The 23,064-nt window shown below is 43.3% G+C and overlaps 1 protein-coding gene across 2 annotated transcripts; it reads left to right on the forward strand.

The window, feature by feature from the left end:
• The first annotated feature begins 86 nt into the window (after nucleotides 1-86).
• OSER1 (oxidative stress responsive serine rich 1) lies at nucleotides 87-22,513 on the forward strand. Of its 2 annotated transcripts, none has more exons than XM_054981264.1 (4): nucleotides 87-323; nucleotides 7,788-7,886; nucleotides 18,277-18,387; nucleotides 21,515-22,513. In XM_054981264.1, exons 2-4 carry the CDS (start codon nucleotides 7,825-7,827, stop codon nucleotides 22,194-22,196), a joined length of 855 nt encoding a protein of 284 aa, XP_054837239.1. In that variant the 5' UTR covers nucleotides 87-323; nucleotides 7,788-7,824; the 3' UTR covers nucleotides 22,197-22,513. The 2 variants fall into 2 exon arrangements, with proteins under 2 accessions (XP_054837239.1, XP_054837240.1); XM_054981265.1 differs by having other exon boundaries at nucleotides 319-380.
• The last annotated feature ends 551 nt before the right edge of the window (nucleotides 22,514-23,064 follow it).

Here is a 23,064-nt window from a genome sequence, read left to right on the forward strand (position 1 = left end):
AGCCAGCCAGCCAGCCGCTCAACCAGGAGGTGCGCGTGCGCATTGACCGCACCTCCTGTCATTCGCCAGGTGTTGGTACCCTCCCTAGAGACTCAAGGGAAGGCCGCCTTTACGTCCGGGTTACCCGGCTGTCTCTCCTGAGGCGGGAGAGCGACGCGTTTCGAGGTTTTTGCGGCGGTCTTCGCTGGCTCGAATAAGTGTGGGCCTCTTCGTTACCTCCCAAAGCAAAAGAGACTCAAACGGGCCTGTTTCTCTTGAGTCGCTGCGTCGGGCGTTCAAGCTTTCGCCTTCAGAAGATTCTTTCCCGTAGCGCTGAGTCTTTGGTAAGCCGGGCTAGGCGGCTTCTGGGAGGGCTTCTTAACTGGCGGGGGACTCAACAGGTAGGCAGGCTCTGTGTAGTTCTCTGCCAGTGCCAGCACTATTATTATTATTATTATTATTATTATTATTATTATTATTATTATTCCGTTTTCACTGAGATCTATGGCCGATTGCTGTTAATATGTTAAACCTTTGTTATTAGCAAGAAAGAGAAACATAAAAACTTAAAAGAGAAACATAAAAACAGAGCTGAAAGGGATCTCAAGGGTCATCTAGGCCAATATTCTGCACAATGCAGGAAATTCACAGCTATCTACCCCCACCCCCCTTCACCTCTCCCAGTGACCTCTGCTGTATGCCCAGAGGAAGGAAAAAAGCCTCCAGAATACCTAGCCAATCTGGCCTGGAGGAAAACGCCAAAGTGATGATTCTTGGATATGTAAGAAAGGGCCATAAGAGCCTAATGCCAGCTTATATCCTTTCATGCCCTCTCTTTCCTGATCAGCATATGTTTAAACTTATACATAAACTTATATTGTAAATACAATATAATCAATAGCTAGGACATTCACTGAGCAAAATGTAATATGATTAACAGGATGTTTAACAAACAGATGCAATAGGGTGTCTGTGTGTTATGTGCTGTCAAGTTGCCTCTCACCTATGGCGATCCTACGAATGAGAGACCTCCAAAATATCCTATCATTAACATATTTGCTCAGATCCTGAAAACTGGAGGACGTGGCTTCTTTTATTGAGTCAAGCCATCTCATTTTGTGGTCTTCCTCTTTTGCTACTGCCTTCCACTTTGCATTATTGACTTTTCCAGAGAATCTTGTCTTCTCATGATGTGACCAAAGTACAATAGCCTCAGTTTTGTCATTTTAGCTTCTAGGGAGAATTTAGACTTGATTTGATCTAGTACTCACTTTTTTGTCTTTTTGGCCATCCATGGTATCCACAAAATTCTCCTCTAGCACCACATTTCAAATGAATCAGTTTTCTTCCTGTCAGCCTTCTTCGCCATCCAACTTTCACACCCATACATAGTAATGGCGTATGGTAGCAGAAAATTGGAAAACAAGCAGAAAGCCAAACAGAGATGAAACAGAGTTTAAATTTAATTACTTCACATAGCAGCCGAGCAGTTTAATCAAGGCACTGGGTATGTGCTGCATCACATGGATACATTTTTTTCTTGCTCAGTGGTGACTCATTTATATCAGGTGTGAATTTGGAAGATATGAGATAGAACTTTGTTAGCTGTGGCTACAGTCGCCATCTGTTCATCCAACAAGAGACTGGGTCCAGCAGCGCCCTCAAGCTATGAACCAACTCCTTTGGGTGGGAAGAGTGTAATCCCATCCAGAGCAGGAGATGTTCCATTTCCTGGGTCAGACTTTCTCTCTACTAGTAGTGTCTCCATTTTGTCAGGATTAAGTTTCAGGTTGCTAATTCTGATCTATTCCAAAATAGCTTCCAAACACTTGTTCATGGTTTCCACGGTCTCCCTGGGATCTTCTGGATGTATAAGGTAGAGCTGAGCATCATCCACATCTTTGTGGATGATGCCCAAATCTCCAGATGATCTCTCCCAGTGGCTTCACATAGATATTAAAAATCATGGGGGACAAGGTGGGATCTTGCAGGAACCTGTAGGCCAGAGGCCAAGGGATGGAGCAGCAGTCCTCTAGCACCACAGTCTAAACCAACCTTCGAGGGAGGAACGAAACCACTGCAGAACAGTGTCTTCCCGTCCCAATCCCAAAAAGCAGTCCAGAAGGATACCACGATTGATGGTATCAAAAGCTGCCAAGAGGTCTAGGAGAATTAATGGGGTTGCACTAACCCTGTCCATCTCCTGACAAATGTCAACTACTAGGGCAACCAAGGCAGTATCAATCCTTTAATGAGATGTGAAACCAGTTTGGAATGGATCTAGACAATCTGCTTCATTCAGAAATCCCTGAAGATGTCCAGCCACCACTTGTTCAAGTACCTTTTTCAAGAATGGTGTGTTTAAGACTGGGTGGTAGTTACTTAGCTCCCAAAGTAAGCTTCTTTAGGCATGAAAGTACCCCTGCTCTTCAATGCATAGGGGACCACCCACTCTCTCATGATGGGATTTACTGTCTCCCAGATCCAGTTACTCGTCCCCTCCCCAGCAGATTTAAGCGGCAGGGGGTTGTAGGAGCAGGTAGTAGGTCTCAGTCTTTCAAGAATCCTGTCCATGTCCTGACTGGACATACTGAAAAGGATTTTTAAATCGACTTCATTTATATCCTGCCTTCTCCCTAAGGGGAGCACAAAGTGGCTAATATTGTTCTCGTCTCCATTTAACCCTCACAGTAACCGTGAGAGGTAGGTTAGACTGTGAGTGTGTGACCCAAGATCACCCAGCAAATTTCCATGGCAAAGCGGGTCTTTGAACCTGGATCTCCTAGATCTTAGTCTGACACTCGAACCATGACACCACATTAGGTCTCAGCCACACAACTGGACAAATGAGGACCATGGGACCTTCTGATCCTGTCTCTCCTAATGTAGAGTCAAAGACAGAATTGTACGATTTTATCTGCAAAATGCTTTGCAAAATGATGCAGTGGGCTTCAGAGCAGTCCACCTACTCCTGTAGGCTGGAACCTAGTCATCTGACTACCCCTTCTGTGTTCTGTAGGTCTGCAGTGTAGAATAACTCATAAATAAACTAAAAGACAAAGACCGCATGTATAATATACAATGAACAGACAGTAGACCATATAAAACTGGAATATTAGAAACAGTTATAAGCAGAAGACCTGTGAGGATGGGAGGGAATATTATTCCTTCCATATATCTCTCTGCACACTTTCTTTTCTTCTCTTGGCATCCGCTGCAGCCTTTTAATCTCTCACATTTGCCTACTTTTGTGTGCTTCTCCACCCTTCAGCTTTTCCTTCTGCCTTTTCCCTCCCCCTCTTATTTTCTACTGTTTTCAGTACCCCCCCCCCCAGCATGGAAGCCAGTTGACTAGCAACCCCAAAATGGCACGCAAGGTCTCCTAGTGTGGTTTTGTGAAATCTCAACAGGTGTTCTTAAAGTTGCAGGTGTTATTTCTGTGAGTTAGAGGATATTGATTTAAGTTTTTCTACAAACTTGGGGCTGGCCCCTTCGTGTGAATTTTCTTTTTATCTGCACTCTAGGTGTAGGTTAAGAATTGGGGCTATAGGTTGTAACAGTTTACAATGCAGAGTCTGCAAGAGATTTATTTATTTATTTAGAAAACATACGCTGTCTCTTCAGAAACTTACTCAAGGTGGGTTTAGGTACATATCAAACATTTGTAATAGACTAAAGTGACACTTACTGGTATTTATTTACTTGTGAAAAGTTGATCCCTTAAAATACTGATGTTTTAGCAGATAGAGAAAAAATTTATTTTGAACTGACTTAAAAGGGAGAAGTTCTTAAAAGGGCAACATAAAAGTTCTTCAAACGTCATAGCGTTTTATGCACAGGTGTGGGAAAAATGTCGTCATCTTCCTACGTGGCGCCGTTTCCTTCCCCATTTGAAGCAACCCCCAGGGATGCCCAGCACTGTGACTGGGCTAGTTTTGCAGGGAAAGATGCGAGCCCTGGAGCAGAAGTCCTCAGCTTTGTTGAACCTGCCCTAGCTAGTTTAATAGGGAAAAACAGAGAGACAGCAAAGAAACTTGCTTTTAAAAGAAACACATTGAGTACTGGTGAGTTTGCTTTGTGTTCTTGCTCTCCTTTTGTGTAGTGTTCTCTCTCTCTTTGAGTGTGTGTGTACCTGTCTGTCTGACTCTGCTTCTGTGTTTACCTGGCTGGGTTTACATGGTTGTTGCTCTTGTGCATTCTTTGTACACCTGGTCCTTTTTATGCTTTTGGGTTATGCTTTTTTAATCTGGAAAGTGCTGATTTTTATTGGGATGCATGGCAGCATAATATGTGATGGCATTTGATTTAAATATGGGTGCATAATGGACTTTTGGGCCAAGGGAAGATCATATGGGTTATGGGAGAAAATGGAAATAATACCTCCCTGGACCATATTTGTTTGGAGAATCTTTGTGTCTTGTTTTTTGTGACTGTTGGTTTTATATTTGTTAAGGGTCTGCCTTAGTGTTGCACATTTTGCTATAGTTATGTGGTAGTAATTATGTAGCCTCAGGCAAACATCTTTAAAGCTGCATTGCAGAAAACAGAGGCCTCTTGGTATGCAGACTGTTGTACATGTTGCCCTTTTCTGTTTGGGGACCTTCAGGCCAGGGAAGTTTTGCTCTGCATTTGCAGTTCTAATATAGTTGGAGCACTAATACATTACCTATTTGTAAAAGATCCCGATTTGGATCCTGCGTAGGGTGAGTAGAGGTGTACTGCATAAATAAACCTTTCCTGCCAATCTTCCACAGTCAGATGCCCCTTGAAATTGTGTTCCTGATGGGCCACAACCCACAGGAGTATCTTGGAGGTCAGAGTAAGGAGTGGCTGCAGTGAGAGGGACAAATCAGCAGAAATCATCCTTGCCCTCTTTTATGACCAGAAGTGCCTGTCGTGAGCAAAAAGGCAGCTCAGGATCGGAAGTCCCAGTTCAGAAACAGTTCATGTTTAAGGCCTCACTGTTTTATATGCTATCTATTATGCTTTTTATATTTATAACTTGGATCATATTACAATTGTGTTCTGCCTCATGAAAGCATAACTTGAATTCAAAAGGATAATTTATAGGCTGTTTGATTTATTGTGTATTTGTACTGCCTGAAGAACTTAATGAAAAGGGACAAAGCCAACTAAGTTAAAGTAGTCTGCTTTTAAGTTCCTTTCTTTTCTGAGCAAAATATTAACACAGGCAGCCATCAGCCAGCCTATTCCTAATAATGGCTATTAAACAAAAATCTGATTAGAAGTTACAGCTTGTGACTACAGTGATGCTTTGCTGAGCTGCTGTGCCTGCCTGTGACTACTACACGCATGGCCTTGTTAACAAATGACTTTAGCAAGGAGTGTGTCATTGATATACTGCCATTCTTGTCTTTGTGGAATTTTTGGCTGCACTCAGTGATAGTCAGATGATCATTTTTTACCTGTCACTTGGACTGACATGCCAGTTGTATGTCAGAATGCACTTAACAGTTCAATTGCTTCACTGGACTATGAGGCCTGCCTAGGCGTCAGGCATGCTGTCTGCTTTCTGTCGTTGTTCTAGTGCCACATGAACATTTATTAATTGAAGAATTTGTTCACTACTTAGTTTTGTTATGAAATTGGTTTTAAAACTACTTTTTAAAAGAGAGACAAAACTTTTTAGGGGGTGGATTGGAGAGGATGGTTTGAGACTGTAAATTTCAGCCAGTCAGCACTGAGCATACCTCACTTGTGTTGCAGATTGACAGAACTAATTTTCCTTGAGTTTGATCCTAGAGAGGAAATTGACACGTGTGTCAGAATGACACGTTTCAGTCATTTTGAAAGGGGAAAAAACCTCCTTTTAAAGTCCATTTTCCAGGCCTTTACATCTCTGTGCTTTTTGTTTCCCACCCACCACTTCCTTTCTTTCTAGACTTGGCTTGCTTAGTTTTAAGTCTGTAAGGCAGGGTTTATCTTTTGACTCTCATTGTTCAGTGCCTAGTTCTTGAGTTATGTTACAGATATGGGCAGAATGTGTAAACTGATACTTGGTGTTTGCATTATGAAAAGTAAAGGGCAGGAGGAAAGTGACAGTAGCCCGCCTCAAAGTTTTGGAATTGTGAATATTTTCTGTAATGATAAGAATGACCTATGTACCTGCTGACATCCATGTGCTTGATAGGCGAGTGGCACAGGAAGCTGTTGCAGATGCCACTTCCATTTATGTTTTCCTTGTTGCCTGATTCAACACTTGGTGTTGAATACATCAAGCATATTATGACACATCTATCCTTCTAGATGTGTCATAATGACAGCCAACAAGAAAGCCAAGTAAGAAACTTCCCAGATTAAAGAGCCAGCAAACATCAGCTGAGAGAAGGAGCAGGGAGGGAGTTGCATCCAAGTGAGCTCTTTTCTGGCAGTTTTTCTGCTGCTTGCTCCTTCAGCTTGAGCTCTACAGACTTTTAAAATCTCTGCTTTCCTTTCTGGAGTACGTGTAGTTTAGAGCAGTAGAGGCACAGTTATAGCGGCTGTAATTTGGCCCAAAGCAACTTTAGGTCGCTGTGTTTATATTGTAGTTGTCTTAACAGCAATTTTACACATGGTTACTGTGAAGTAAGACCAGCTAAGTTCAGTAAGACCCTGGAGCTATGCAGCCTTTCTTGAGAATAAGGCCCATTGAATTTGGTGTGGTTTAATGCAGAGTAGACTGGTTTCTTTCATAATTGCAGTAATAACAAAAATGGTGATTTCCCCCCTTCTTTTATTCTTGTTTTCTTCTTTATTGCAGTATCCGCCTCTATTGGTTTTACTTTCATAATGCCTGTCCTGCTGTGCCATATTTTTCCTGCTTGCCTGCTCTACCATATCCCCTCTTCGAGCAAGTTTGCCTCCACCAAATGTGTTTGTCTTGTCTGCCTCTTCCTTATGCTACTATTCTTCAAAGAAAGCTTGCTGTTTATGTTACTGCTTGGAATCTTACCAATTTTCCTTTCATGTTAAACATGGGTGGCTTTCATTGCCTCAAAGGGAGGGTTTTGTTATTCTCTCTGTCTGAAATTTGGCAGTATGGGTGTCCACAGGGATTATTACAACCCTGCTGTATTTTGTTTGGTTTGAATGGAACACCATGCAAGTATAAACCTAAGAAAAGGGTGTGTGTCGGTCTTCCATTGATACTAATGGGAAATAATAATGAAATAGAACTATGAAAATGAAACAATAATGAAACGAAACCCATTCAAAACAACCCAATAATGGAACAGTCTCTTTGGGAATTAATAACAAAAAATGAAAGAAACAAAACAAACTTCCGTGCACGAGACTGTTGCAGAGTGATCATGTTGCAAGTCTGGTATGCTTGTGTTCTTCGTTGAGGAATTGATTTTTTCCCTCTTTTGCATAGAGGTGGACTCAGTTATGAGGCCTCGTATACAGTTGGAAGTAGGTAAAATATTGACGTGTTGGAGGAGTACGTTTGGAGAATTGCTTTTCCTGAATGATCTTAGCAATGATGAAGCTGCCATTCAAGTACTAGTGCATGAAATTTGTCCTAGACGTACCTTTCTTCCAGGAACAGGAAGAAAATGTTTTTAACATTGTTTGGTGTTGCTTCTAGGCTTGTAATCCTTCATATAGCTTCATTCTGTCCAGAAGAACTGGAACGGCTTATTATTTTAATTGAAGACTCCACACAGAATTGCTGTTTTCTCCTTAACATAGTGTTACATATCTAGATAATCTTTCAGTTTGAGTCACTTTCATTAGTCAAATACAGAATAAATTCATACCTAATTTGTTGCCTCCATTTTATTCTTATGTTTATTTTCTCTCTTCAGCCTGCAGAGAAAAAGAGCAGTGGATTTCTCTCCAGCAATGTTGGAGATTGAGGAGAATCTACAAGCAGCTTTCAAAAAGCTAAGAGTTGATGCAGAAGGGTAAGCAAAAGTGCAGTGAATTTTTTAAAAATAGAACTATGCATGTTGCTTTTTCTGTGCAATACGGAACCTGGAACAAAATTTGCTTTGTACATAATCATTTAAAAAGTTTTTAGCTGTCTTGGCTGAGGAGAGACTATCTATGATGAATAACTGCTGAGACTTGGGAAACTCCTGACTCCACTGCCATCAGACACACAGCTTCCTTCTTTCATGCTTTTTGCTATGTGTCCCCCTGCTTTTTTATTTCTAAAAAAGAATTTATACAGCACTTCATGAGTGTTCAGTATTGTTCATATGTGCTAAATTGGCATTTTCTGCCCTCCTGAAAGGTAGACCATATTTCAGAGATAAGAGAAGATGCTGAAATAATAGTGGAGCAATCTGAACGGAGGACTTTGTAGGATGCTCTCAGGGAGGAAGGGGGCTCCATGTTCTTTGCAAACAATATAAACTTAGTATTAAATTAAAATGTATTTTTTAAAGGCTTCAGATATTCTGCCAGCTATGGTTTAAAATAACAATTAAGCTCTGACACCTGAATTAACAGACTGCGGCTTGCAAATCATTGGCAAACCAGAACTGCGAACCATGGTTTGTATTAACTTGGTTTGGTGTGAATAATTACAACCTTCCTCCAGGAACTTCTGCATCATGGAGGTAGGAATGAACTTGTGAACTATATAAACCTGAGTGCTGAGAGTGTGGAAAATGAAAGCAGGCAAACACTTCTGAGCCGTTTAGAGTCTAAACATTATTAACTATGGTTTGACATGATGGTTGAAGTGGAGATTAAGGAAATAACTGCAGATATGTGGCTAGAGTTCTTTCATCTTGAAATATATGCACCTCTGAGAGATTAGTGAAGTCTGAATTCTCCTCTGTGGTATTTCACAGACCTCCAGGTTAGTTGCTTTTGTTCTGCAAGTGTGAGTGAAGAGTATATCAGTTCCTGTCAGAAGCTTCCCTCTGGTGCTAAGCTGCTAAGTAGCATCCATCTTTCATGTTGTATTACTCAGTTGAGCTCATGCTGTTTTCCCCTTAATGATAACTATACAAGTTGTATTGGAATGGAGCTGTTCTGCTTTGCTGGTTTATGCCATCCTAGATTGGCCATGACTCATAACTGACGGCAGTCAGTTGGTTTGAATCTGGTCCTGTTTCAAGAAAGCAGTCTGACTGTGTGTCTTTTGTATCTTGTGAGTCAGTGATCATTTTGGGTGCACAGAGCAGTGCCGATGATAATTTTCAGCCAGTTGTTGGAGATGCAGCCACCCTTTTACTACTCTATAGGATGGTATCAATTATAGCCATTCTTTTGTCTGTAGAGAACTGACTATTCACTAAGGGTTAGGAAACTTCCTGGGAGGCAGGTGTGGGAGGGACTAGTTGTGGCCAAGGCACTGGTAATTACTAGTAAAACAACTCGCAGCAATGTGACACATGCCAATAGAACAGCATAAAAATAGGAAGCATTATTGACTAGTTGAATAGTTTTTCCATGCTGTCCTTGTAGTGATTTTTATAAGGTTCAGTTCAACGTTTCCAAATTGACTTGTCGGTGAAGGAACTACTGCTCCATATTTTAATTTGTGTGTTAGAACACACGCCTATTTGACTTCACCATTGCCCTTTATTAACTGAGAATGTGCACTGGAAGAACAGACTCAGTAGTTGCACTTCCAGAAGGCAGTGTGAGAGGCTGGACGTGCTACATTGCAAGGGAGCATATCCACCACTTTCTTGCGGAGGACTCTCTGGTGGGCTTCCATGGAGCCCCAAGGTTTCTGCAAACACAGATTGTAAACCTGAGACCGAGACTTGCAAATACACAGCAGCAACAAGAAGCATTCCAATTGCTTGACAAATGGCAACTGCAGGCTGCATCATTAATTCCTTTAAGTCTCATTCTCTTGTTCACAATAATGACTCAGCCTTCCCTATCGATTGTGCTGTGTCATGCTTCTTAAGTTATGTCTGTAGCTGTACCTTAATATTTATTATAACTCTCCTAGTACTATAAAGAAAACAGGAGAGAAACCCCCTCCCCCTCACGAGTTATCACAAGTTTGGAAAATGAAACAAACAACCCCCCCCCCCCCAAAAAAACTAGGATGAACATAAAACTTTTTTTGTAGAATTTTATCTTTTTTTAAAACGACATAAACTCCTTGCTTGTTTCTAAAAACAGTCTCTTCAGCTGCATTAGAACAGGTGGAGCACATCTTGCCCCTTTTTATTTATTTATTTAAAATTTGTTTTACATCTCTCATCAGTGTCTCTTGAGGCTGTCCTTAGATCCTTGAAGCAGTGATTGTACATAAGATACAATTCCCTGTGAGTTTTCTCTTTAATAAAAGTACTAGATTGCTATTCTTCAGAAACAAGCTAGGAGACCCTGCAAAAATGGGGATGGAGGATGGGAATAAATGATTTTGATGTTTCCTCGCCATATCAAAATCTCCCTTTTCCTGGATTCTGTATGTTTTCAGGACTTGAGCAGACCAATTTCCCTTCTTCCTGTATTCTACTTTCCCCCCTTTAAAAAGCTCAGCTGTTCTCAGAGTTCTTTGCCTTCTGAAGCTTTCTCTGTCTTCATTGGACCATTTTTTTGGGTTTTACTTCTGGTTAAACATACAAAGCTGTATTTTTCTGTGTATTTGAGAAGTTCCTCAAAATGTAGAAACCTCTGTCTTGTCTGTAAGTGACCAGGTTTTGATGCTTTAGCAATAACAAAGACCAGCTGTGGAGTGATAGGCTGTGTCCACCCAGCAGAGAATCCCAATAATCACAGTAAAGCTGCCTCCTTTCACATGTGTGCTGTCAAGTTGCAACCAACTTATGATGACCCCAGCAAGGGGCTTTCAAGGCAAGTGAGAAGCAGAGGTGTTTTGCCATTGTCTTCCTTCTGCAGAGTCTTCCTTGGTGGTCAGACATCCAAGTACTGACCCTGCCTAGCTTCTGAAATCTGACAACATCAAGCTATACCATGCTACCTTCCCTCCCACTTTCATTTAACCTCCTTTAATTATTGGTACATTCTCTAACCTCTATTGTCTCTTAGTGGTTCCTGTAACCATACTTTTTATGATCTAGTTTCACTCGCTCAGTTGCAACCCTTAACTATATTACTTTGTCAGCCCTTCTGTTCTTTGCCTTAATTGATGGGATGAAAGAATAAAGCCATGTTTTTTAATTCACTTGTATGAGGACTCTGCATATGTATCCAGAAGTATTCGAATTCCCCACTTTTATATCTCAGAATCTTGGATAATTCAATTGAATTTGGAGCAAATATTTCTAGAGCAGCAAAGGGAATTGTGTCTAATGTTTCTGTGAACCCTTGGGTTAAAGCGCTTGTGATAAGATTTGAAAATGATATTAACTGTGGAGTTTAAATTACTGTTTCAGGTCTATATGTTTTGTTTTACTATGTTAGTGTGAATTTGTTTTTGCAAATTAATGTTCTGTGTGGGAAATGGAAAATACACAAGGCTCTAAAAGAATCCATTTGATCATTCATAGCTGTTTGAGCATAGCATGGCACCACCGGTGGAGTCACCATCAAAGGGGCAATTGCAAAGAGAGTTGCCACTTTGGGGATTCATGATGGGGAGGACCTGCTCCTTTATCTGCTGGAACAGTGATAGTGGAAGGGCTAAAGGGCTTGCTGGGTGGTTGAAGGAGTGGTTATGCTAGTTCTTAGCTGCCTCCTTTTGGGTAGGGGGATAGCTGGTTGATATGTGCCAGGGAAGGTGTACTATCCACTGTGGTGCCCAGCCATTTCTCTTCTGCAGCTTGCTGAGCTGGTCTCTGTTCCTGGGTGATTTTAACATCCATGCCAAGGCCAAGCTATGAGGAGTTGTGCAGGATTTCATGGCCTCCACTATGACCCTGAGCCTCTCCCAAGTAATTACTGGCCCCACATATGAATTTGGTTTATTATACTGATGTGGAGGGTGATTCGGAAGTGGGGGAGTTAAAGTTTATTCCTTTGTCATGGACAAATATTTTCTGATAAAATTTAGACTTGTGGATTCCTCTTCCCTCCACGGTGATGGTAGACCAGTTATGATGATTGATGATGGTCGTCCCCAGATACCTGTTGTATCTTTCCTGTCAACACTTGGGAGATTTTACCACTTCAACTGCTAGCAGTTATGTCGAGGCACTGACTGCTCCCTGGCATAGGGAAATGGCCTGAGTGGTTGACATAATCACAGAGCCCCCAGGCAGAGCTCCCAAGGCTATCTCCCTTGTTTATGGGAAACTGATAGTAATGAAACAGGAAGGATGATGGCTAGAAAACTTGGGCAGAGGCTGACTGAACACAGCATAGAGCCCTTATCAGAGCCTATTTTGGGGTGGTGTTGGTAGCAAAAAGGCAATATTTCTTCACCACCATTGTGTCTGCATGTAATTGTCCAGCTGAGCTCTTTCTGTGGTTCAGAGGCTTTTACATCATCCGATCTGATCCAAGCCACACAGTCGCGTCCGACCCTCGGCTACTCTGTAGATCGTCCCCCTCCAGGCCTTTCTGTCCTATAGTGCGTCGAGAGAGATCCGCAGAGTCTCGCAGTGAAGTTTTTACAGGGTAGTTCACCATTGCTTTCCCCAACCCCAATTTTACATCATAGCCCCATGGAATTTGACTCTGACCACACAATGACCTGCTGCGATCCATTTGCTACTTACTTTGCAGACAAAATCACCCAGATCTACTCTGAGTTAGATGCTGGCGTGGATGCATTGTTCAGATGATGTATATTTGGCATCTGCTTATCCAATATATATGGATACCTTTCAACGTGTGGAGCTCGAGGATTTGGACAGGATCCTTGGAGAGGTGAGAACTACCACTTGTGTCCTCAACCTTTGCCCTTCCTGGCTGATAAAATACTGCCAGAGGGGAACTGGCCAAATGGGAAAGGGAAGTGGCAAATGCCTCCTTGAGAGTGGGAATTGTGCCACCAATCTCAAAGAGGCAGTGATTAGATCTGTTTTGAGGGGGGAAAACAACCAACCTGAGTCCTACTATGTTGGAGAACTTCCAGGCCATCTCCAGTCTTCCATTCTTGGGCAAGGTGCTAATATGAGTGGTTGTTTTTCAGCTCCAGGGCTCTTGGAAGATACTGGGTTTCTTGACCTATTTCAATCTGGCTTCATGCCAGGATTTGGAACAGGGACTGCTTTGGTCACCTTGGTTGGATGACCTGTACTGAGAATTAGATAAAGGGAATGTGACCCTGCTAATTCTGCTGGTTTTCTCAGAAGCCTTTGATACTGTTGACCATAGTATCCTTCTGAGCTGCCTCTTAACATTGGGACTAGAGAGCACAATGCTATGGTGGTTTGAGCCCTATCTGGGAGGTTGGTCCCAGAAGGGTTTGATTTTATTCCTTACACTATTCATTATCTATATGAAGCCACTAGAAGAGGACATCAGGAGGTCTGGGTTGTATCGTCAGCAATATGTACTTCTACTTTCTTTCCAGCTAATTCTGAGGTTGCTGTTGATGTTCTGAACAAGTGCTTGAACTCATTAATGGGTTGGATGAGGACAAACAAGCTGAAACTTAATCCTGATAAGAAGGAAGTTCTGTGGGTTAGTAGGAAGGTAGACTAGGGACTTGAGATCGTCCCCGTCTTAGATGGGGTCAAAAAGTTAGATTCACATCTTGGGAGTGCTACTTGACACAGCAGTCACTTTAGAAAGCCAGGTGACTGCTGTGGTTCAGAGTGGTTTTGGCCAGCTTTGTCTGGTACGTCAGCTGAGCCTGTTCCTGGCTCACTTGGATATAGCTATGGTGATCTATGCTTTAGTTACATCTAGACTGGACTATTGCAGTGTGCGCTACTTGGAACTCCCCTTGAAGAGTGTTTGGAAGCTGCAGCTAGTGCAGAATGCAGCATCTAGACTGCTGGTCAGGGCTAGCTATTGGGACCATGTGATCCTGATATAGCAATTATAGTGGCTACTAATCTGCTCCCAAACACAATTCAGGATGGTTGTTTTGACCTTTAAAGTGGTGAAGGAGACCCCTGGCCAACAGACTCTGGTTCTTGTCACTATCATCAGCTGCTGTACATAAATTTTATTGTTATGAATGATGAATGTTGAGGAGTAGATAGGGAATATTGCTGTTCATCTATGTTGGAAATGTTATTGTTAGGTTGTTTGGATTGTTGATGGAGAGGGTAGGGCTTGAATAACCCAAGTGTGAATGTGGGATGGGTAGATTATTTTATTTTTTCTGGTGTGGTGGGATTTGGTGAAATTGTTAGGAATTTGGTCCTGGGGATTGGGGTGGCATTTAGGGTTACTGGCGAAGAGGCCAGCATGGAGTCAGGGATCCCAGTAATTCAGGGACAGGGGCAGTATGGTGGTGGAGCGAGGTCAAGGAAAGGAAGGGCACAAAGATATGGTATGACTTAGTGCCCTTCCAACCTTCGCCCTATCCCGAAGTATGCTGGTTGTGGGGCTAGGAGTATTAGCCCTTCTCTTACACTGATGCTATGTAATGCCAGGTCCATTAATAAGACAAGAACACTGCTGGATTATTTTACAGTCACCTGGTATGCATGACTGAGACCTGGGTGAAGGAGGGAGAGATGATAGCCTTGAAAGAACTGATATCCCCCCACCCCACCCCCCAGGTTTCTTGGTCCTTCATGAGTCCCAGACAAGTAGCCGGGGGGGAAGGGTTGGTGATGCTCACTTGAGAGTCTTTCTCTTTCAGGCCGCTCCCCACCCCAAAGATTCCTGGCCTTGATTATGCTGGCCTGATGTGGAGTGCTGAAGAGGGTTTGGTGATCTGTCTAGTGTATCAACCGCCTAGCGCACCAGCAGCTTCCCTGCCGAGTCTGTTCGAGGTGGTAGCTGGCTGGGTCTTGAAGTACCCCAAACGTTTAGTTTTGGGAGACTTCAGTGTCTGTGTTGATGATGCCACTTCCACACAGGCTGTGGACCTGGTGTCTTCTGTGGCAACACTAGGACTTCCTCAGTTTGTATCAGCCCCCACACATCAAGCGGGCCACATGCTAGATCTAATCTTTGGGATGGGGATACATGTGGGCCTGGACATGATTGAAACTGTGCCATGGTCGGACCACTTTCTCCTGAAGGCTCATATCTGGGTGTACCAGCCCCCCTCCCCTGCATAGGTGGTGAGCTGATTTATGCTCGCCCATGGAGACTTATGGATCCAATTGGTTTCTGGATGCTCTGCAGGATCCAGTGCCCCCTGGTGGTTTATTAGATGCACAAGTGAAGGACTGGCACACCCATCTTTCTGAAGCCATTGATGAAATTGCCTTCTTCGCCCCCGTACTCGACTGGCTTCCTGGTATACCACGGAGTTACGTCGAATGAAGCAGGAGCTAAGATGGAGGTGGAATCGCAATGGGGGAGCAAGATCATCTTTTTAAAAAAAGAATACCTTTTATTTTATTGATAAGATTAAAAGTCCAATAAAAAGGTACAGAAACAAGAAAGTAAAGAAAAAGGAATACAAAAAGAGAAAAAGAGAACAAAAAAGAAAAAAACAAAGAAAAATAATACATATTTCATTTCATTTTCCATTTTTCTCTACAACATCTATCATGTCTTTACAAACATTATACTTGTAGTTTTGATACCTCCACAATTAACCTTTCAAATACTGCCCCCCTTCTATTTATTTTTACAAAATTTATCTTCTTAAAAACCAAATCCACAAATCATCAGTTCATTCTAATCTCACGCAGAAAGTCAATAAGGTGTTTCCAATTAACCATAAAGGCAGACAATGTTTTTATCTCTAATCAGAGCTGTAAGTTTGGCCATCTCCACTAACTCGATCATTTTCACAATACAGTCATCCATTGAAGGCCATACTGTACTTTCCCATTTTTGTACATATAAATGCCCAGTCAACGTTGGCATATATAGAAATAAGATACAATGTTTATATTCTAACTGTTTGTCCATTAGTCCCAGCAAAAAGGCTTCTGGTTTAAACTGTATATTAATATTCACAAATATGAATTTGTGACCAAAATTTTTTGCTTTAGGACAAGTCCACCAAAGATCATAAAATGTTCCTTCATGTTGCTCACATTTCCAACATTTATTTGACATACCTTTACTTATTTTTGCTAATTTATCAGGAGACATATACTACTGATACATCATTTTATAAAAGTTTTCTTTAAGTGTGGAACTCAAAAGTGAATTTGAGCCGCTTAACTCACATATTTTCCCACTGGTCCATTTGCATCTTATACCCAATTTTTTTTTGCCCATTTACTATACAGTCTTTCACACATTCTTCTTCCGTTTCAAATTTCAACAGGTATGTACATTTTGGAAATAACGTGTTCATCATTTGCACAAAGCTCTTTTTCAAACTCTCTTTTCATAGTCAAAGCCCCATAATTTTTATCTGATTTAAACCTTTCTAGTAATTGTGCATAGAAAATCCATTGACATTTATAATCTGGAAGCAGTGTGGGGATTTGTGGGACCGCCTTGAAATGGCTAGTCTGCTTCCTCCACAGTTGGGGACAGAGGATGGCACTAGGGGAGCACTTATCGCCTCACCACCCTTTAGTGTCTGGCATTCCACAAGGGATGATACTCTCCCCGATGTTATTTAACATCTACATGCGCCCCCTCACCCAGTTGGCACGGAGCTTTGAGTTAGGTTGTCACCAATATGCTGATGACACCCAACTTTATCTGTTGATGGATGGATGGCCAAATACCGCCCCAGATAGTTTGGCCAGGGCTTTGGGGGCATGACTGGATGGTTGAAACAGAGCCGACTGAAATTGAATCCTACGAAGACGGAAGTCCTGTACCAGGGCCGTGGGCTCTTAGGTTCTGGGATTTGACTCCCAGTTCTTGATGGGGTGCCGCTTGCATCACTGCAGTTGGTGAGGAGTCTGGGTGTGGCCTTGGATGCTTCGTTGTCAGTGGAGGCCCAGGTCGCAGCAGTTGCCAGGTCTGCATTTTTCCACCTCTGTCAGATCAGGCAAGTCGTCCCTTACCTTTCAGCCCCCAACCTTGCTACAGTGATCCATGTGATGGTCACCTCCATGCAACTCGCTCTATGCTGGGATGCCCTTGGCCTGCTCTGGAAGTTGCGACTGGCCCAGAATGCAGTGACACGTGTCTTGACCGGAACTCCACTCTGATGACATATAACATGAATTCAAGATTTTGGTTTTGACCTTAAAAGCCCTTACCGGATTGGGGCTGGCATACCTACAGGACCGCCTCTCACTGTATGTTCCCCAGAGTGCCGTTTGTTCTGTAAATCAACATCTGCTGGGGGGTTCTCTGGCCCCAAGGAGGTCTGGCTTGCCTGAACCAGGGCCAGGGCCTTCTCAGCTCTGGCACTGACCTGGTGGAACTCTGTGGAAATACAGGCCTGACAAGATTTACTATCCTTTCGCTGGGCCTGTAAGAGAGAGCTGTTCCACCGGGTGGTTGAGGTGGGAGGACCCCCCTTTTTTGATTGGCCTCCTGCCAGGGGTGGGGACACTGCCCCCAGTTTGTATAACATCCGTCAGTTCACCACCCACCCTATGGATTTTGGTGAGGGAAAGACAATGTGAGTGCTGCTGGTTTTTAAATTAAATCAAATCTGTTTTTTTAATGCCACCTGTTTTTACATTGTGATGTAATCAGCTCTGAGCCTGCTCTGCAGGGAAAGTGGAATATAAGTGTAATAAACAAACAAATCCATCCCTACATAGCTTGGAACTGGGGTATTTGAGGGACGGTCTACTCCCATATGTTCCTCCCCGGGAATTAAGATAATAGGGAGAGGCCCTCCTGAAAGTCCCATCAACCAGATGGGAGGTACACGAGAGAGAGAGAGAGAGAGAGAGAGAGAGAGAGAGAGAGAGAGAGAGACTTTTCACTTGTAGCCACACAATTATGGAACCATCTTCCCTGGGAGATGGGCCTGCCCCACTCTCTTTCAGTCTTTAGGAAGTAACTGAAGATAGTTTTATTTAGGATGGCATTTGATCAGTTTAGTTTTTTACTTACTGTGGTTTTTAAATTGTGATTTTAAAATTGTAGTTTTTGTGTATGTTTCACTACTTAAGTTGTGACCCTCCTGAGTTCCATAACATAGAAAGGCAGCTAATAAATATTTTAAATAAAATAATAATAAATAGCAGTGTTAGCTGATTTGCTTCAGGGGGGAAAAAACTATGCTAAGCTTGCAAAGGAAGTTTTGCTTTGTAGGACACTGAACAAGCCAGAAAGAAATGTGGGAGAATAAATATTTTAACATCTAAAATATGGTTTGGAAAGCATAATCTCTCTAACCATACTGTCGGTATTCTTTGTGGTATTTTTCTCACCCTTTTGACTTGTTCTTTTTTCTCATTTTAGATCCACTGCTTCTCTGTCTGTGAATGAGGTGACATCTCTGAGACCGCTTGTTAGACCTACAGATGAAACTAAACTGAAGAACGTGGGTGCATCTAAAGACAGCTGGCACTGGTAAGATGGGGGCGGGGCTGAGTCAAGCTAAGAAAACTACGTCAATGATGGAGTGTTCTACCAAAGGCTCTAGTCTTCTGCAGCTGCTTAAATAGTGACTGGTACCAATGCACTTGAGGCATAGTCTTGTGCCTGAGGGGCAGGACAAATTAAGACGGTCACTGTCTTGCATTCCAAGTGATCTTTAGCCCTTTCTTTTTGTAGAATTAAGAGCTGGCTTTCACGCTTCTATTGGCAAAAAGATGCTTCCTGAGATCTTGCCTTCTCCACAGCATGGCACTACTACTTAGTATAGCACAGAAGTTGGAAACAGTACGCGTATACTTTATTATGATTGTGTCATTTACTGAAGTGGGTGAAGGAATCAATTCTCTATTTATACTAATGCAGATTTTTAATAAATCCTTTTTTAATTCTTAAATGCTGGTAGCTGTTCGGTCTCATAGACTTCCATTGCTCAACCACACTATTTAAAACAGGTGCATTGTCTGTTGGCAATTTGCTGATCCCCCAGTGGTTCACAAGTGTGGCAAGCAGTCCCTGCAGTAACAAGGCGCTGGGTAGCAGGAAATTGGGGGTGAAGTACGGCCTCAGTAGCAAGCCTACACAGGGATGTGGGGAATCTTGGCCCTTCCTGTGAGCAGTTTCTACAAAGGCCAAGTGGTGGCAGCAGGTTTATGAGTGAAGGAGTTGGGAGGAACTGGGTGAATAGCATGTGCCAGGCAGAGACTTGGGGCCAAATTAGATGTGATGCCAGGCATGTGTTCTTTAACGTATCGGGTGACACAGTTTTATTCCGGAATTGTAGTTTTAAAAGGCAGAGCTGCTTGGGATCACTGGGGAGAGGAAGGATTCTCTCACTGCCCCAGGGGTCATTTTGTAGAAAAAGAGCTGCAGGAACTCATTAGCATAAGTAATTAACATGTGCCATGCCCCTTGATTGGGCCAAAATGGCCAGGATTCGGCTGCTGCCAGATGGGGGAGTGTTCCCCCACCTGGCAGTGGCCCGATCACGGCCATTTTGGCCCCAATCCAGGCCAAAATGGGCTCAAAATGGCCATTTGGGGCATGTTTTGTCCTGGATCAGGCCCAAACCAGCCAAGACTGGGTCTGTGCCAGGCAGGGTAGGGGTCCCCTGCCAGACACCAACCCAATCCTGGTGGTTTTGGCCCTGATCCTGGCCAGAACAGGCCCCAAAAGACCCCAAATGGCCATTTGGGGGCCGTTTGGGCCTGGATCAGGGCCAAAACAACCCGCACCTGGTCAGTGCCGGGCAGAGGAGGGGTCCCTTGCCCGGCACCAACCCAATCCTGGCCGTTCCAGCCCCGATCCCTGTGGAAATGGGCCCAAAATGGCCATTTGGGGCCTGTTTGGCCTCAGATCGTGGCCAAAATGGCCAGGACAGGGTCGGTGCCAGACAGTGGAGGATTCCCCTGTCCAGCAACAACCCAATCCTAGCCGTTTCTGCCCAGATCCCGGCAAAAAATGGCCCCAAATGGCCAAAAGTTGCCCTTTGGGGCCCGTTTCAGACTGGATTGGGGCCAAAATGGCGGGGATTGGGTCGGTGCTGGGCAGGGGAGGGTTCCCCTGTATGGCGGTGACCCGATCCAGGCCATTCTGGCCCCAATCCGGGTCATTTCGGCCATAATCCAGGCCGAAACGGGCCAAAAATGGCCATTTTCGGCCTGGATTGAGGCCAAAATAGCCGGGATCAGGTCGGTGCTGGGCAGAGGAGGGTTCCCCCGCCCGGCACTGACCTGATCTGGGCTGTTTCGGCCTCAATCGAAGGGGATTGTTGTTGGGGGAACTGCCGGAATGGCGTTCCAGTCCCCCTCCAAATGAGCCCTGCACTGCCCTCCACCGCCTCTGCTGGCTACTCAGCCCTGCCCTCCTGCCATGCTCTGGTTATTATTGCTGAGACAGGGCAGAAAATTTTCTTGGGGCTCAAACAGGACAGTAGTGCAGGAGATCTGAGAGATCTTTGTTTAAAAAACTGTAAAGAAGCCATGTGGAGCTGTTAATTGGATTGCAGAGGTGGTGCTGGAGAGGCTTTAAACCTTTCCTCGTGTACTAGTTTCATAAACTAAATTTCCCTCCCCCAAGTACTGGTGTTAGTTCTATAAGGGAAAGTTTGACAGTACATATGCACACACCAGTACAGGACCCTGCCATTTCTTTTAAGTAACAACAAACGTAAACTGTGATTATAGGGTTCCTAATCTAATTTTGTTCTTTGTTGTGCTAGATAGGGAATATTTAGTTTAAGACCTGGCATCTGCCTTGCTTACCTTCCTAAGACATTTAAACAGCAGATTCCACCCATTGTAGGCGGGAGGGAGAGAGCTGGTTGTTCCTCTCCCCATTGCTAAGCAAAACAATTGCAAATTTTCATCGCAGGGTCATGCCATTCCACCCCCATCTGCCATTGAAATATTCAGTTGACTCTTTGCACAGAGGCCTTTGTGCATAGAGTCTAATATCTGGAGGCCGCTACCATAATTTTTCAGTGTCCAGGTTGTGTGGACAGAAGTAGGTGTGCTGTTAGTATGTTGATCTCGCAATTCCAGTTCCACTACTGTGCACGTAATTTGAAAGCCTGCATAGGTCATGGCCCTGTGTTTAAAGCAGCTGCTTATTTTGGGATCCCTATATTTCCATTGTCTTTCAAATTTTCTGGCTTGCTTTTTTTTTTAACGAAACTGTGTCGTGGGTAGGGGGGAGATATCCATCTCAGTTTATCCATAAACAATATTTTTGCTACAGTTAATTTTCTACTGTGGATCTGTTCTGTTTTCCTTTAGAGATATGGAAAGGGAGGGGAAAGCAAGTCATTTGGCATACTAGTTCAAAGAATCCAAGAGGTATAAAATGTGTTGTGTATATTAGTACAGTATAATAAGCAGAGAACATTAAAGCATCACAGTAAGGCTCTAGATAACTAACAGATTTTAAATCTTCGGGTGTGTGCTATATAAGGCCTCAGCACTGTGGAAGGCAGCCCTTTTCCATTCTGTGTACAGGAAAGAAATGATATTTGCTGAAAGATCAGAAGTTGCAGAGTCACAGGACAGAGTATCTTAATGGTCAGCCATGCAGATTGAACAACTAATTTTGCTTCACTTTCTAGTTGCTTGAGGAAACCCTTGAGAGGAACTGCGAGAACACAGCGGCGGCGGCGGTCAAAATCTCCAGTACTTCGTCCTCCCAAGTTCATTCACTGCAGTGATCAAACCTCTTCTTGCAGCCAGCCACTGTCCAAGAATTCCACCAGCCCCTCTGAAAGTAACCCTGGCCCAGATATAACAGCTCCAAAGGAATTCTCTAAGATTGAGCAAGCCAGTCATCTTCTCAGTGACGCTGATCCGAAGCAAAACAGTACTGAGCAATCCAGAGCATCAACCGTAGAAATGCCAAAAAACAAACCTGAAGATGGCGCCATTTCTCTTTCCACAGCTATTCTAAAAGCCACAGATTTTGTAGATTTCCAGTCTGTGTCTGAGCAAAATAAAGGCAGTCTCTGTGCGTGTACAGGCAAGACCTGCCAGTGTCAGCGATGGCAGGACATGAAAGTATACATGTTTTCTGACCTGCAAAACTCTCTTCCATCAGCTCCTGAAAGAGCAACACAGGCGCAGGATAACTCCCAGGTCCTTCTTTCAAAAACTCCCTCCGGCTCTCTTAAGTCTTGCTCTGAACAGGCCAGGGCTAATGTGGATGATGTGACTATTGAAGACCTTTCAGGGTATATGGAGTATTTCCTTCACATCCCCAAGAAAATGTCCCACATGGCGGAAATGATGTATACCTGACCACAGTGGGCTGTAATGCAGGGCTATGGTATTGGCCCTTGGTCACGTTTCATCTGAGAGACATTTGCTCTCTGTGCTCTTAATAAAGACATCTCTGCATCACATTCAGCCTTTTAGTTTTCCATTCACGTTAATTTAAGAGTCACAAATCCAAAACCAGATGACTTCTGAATGCAACAAGCAAGATCAGGGCATGATATTGCCTTATAGAGTATCTGCTTAATGAATGAGTAGCTTGGATAAATGACTAAAATGTTCAGAATGTGGAATGGTGCAATTGGCCTTGGCAGTCCAGAATTAAAGTTCCTCTCTCTGTATGAGTCAAAGTATGCGTACCTTGTCTTTGCTCACTTTCTGTGAATTGTTTACAGCTTTTGTACAGGTCCCCGTTGGCTGTTAAAATACGGAAATGCATTATAGCTGGAAAACCAGCTTCTTCATGCTTGATCTTGCTTCATGTTTGGGTCTTCTCTAGTGTTCATCAAGTAAGATGTTCCATTGGACTATAATCCTCCATCCCTTAGAGGTAAATAGAGATTGCTTTTTCTCTCTACTTCTTGCTTTAAGCACAGTGTAAAATATGATTGAAGCAGATTTTTAAAAGGCAATGGAGTTAATAACAAACAGGAAGTTTAAATTTTGAGTTTTGTAGTAACATGGACAGGGACTAGAAGCTCAAATAATCCATATGTTGCCACTAGGTGTCAGCCTTGCCTCACATAGATAAGGAAATGCAGCCTTATATGTATGTGTGTGCCAACAAGTCACGACTGACTTATGACAACCCCAGCAAGGGATTTTCAAGGCAAGTGAGGAGCAGAGGCAAGTTCGTGGCAGTTTGTCAGAAATAAGCGAACCACAAACCGGT

This window comes from Eublepharis macularius, chromosome 5 (assembly GCF_028583425.1).
Source record: "Eublepharis macularius isolate TG4126 chromosome 5, MPM_Emac_v1.0, whole genome shotgun sequence".
NCBI classification, from domain to species: Eukaryota; Metazoa; Chordata; class Lepidosauria; order Squamata; family Eublepharidae; genus Eublepharis; species Eublepharis macularius.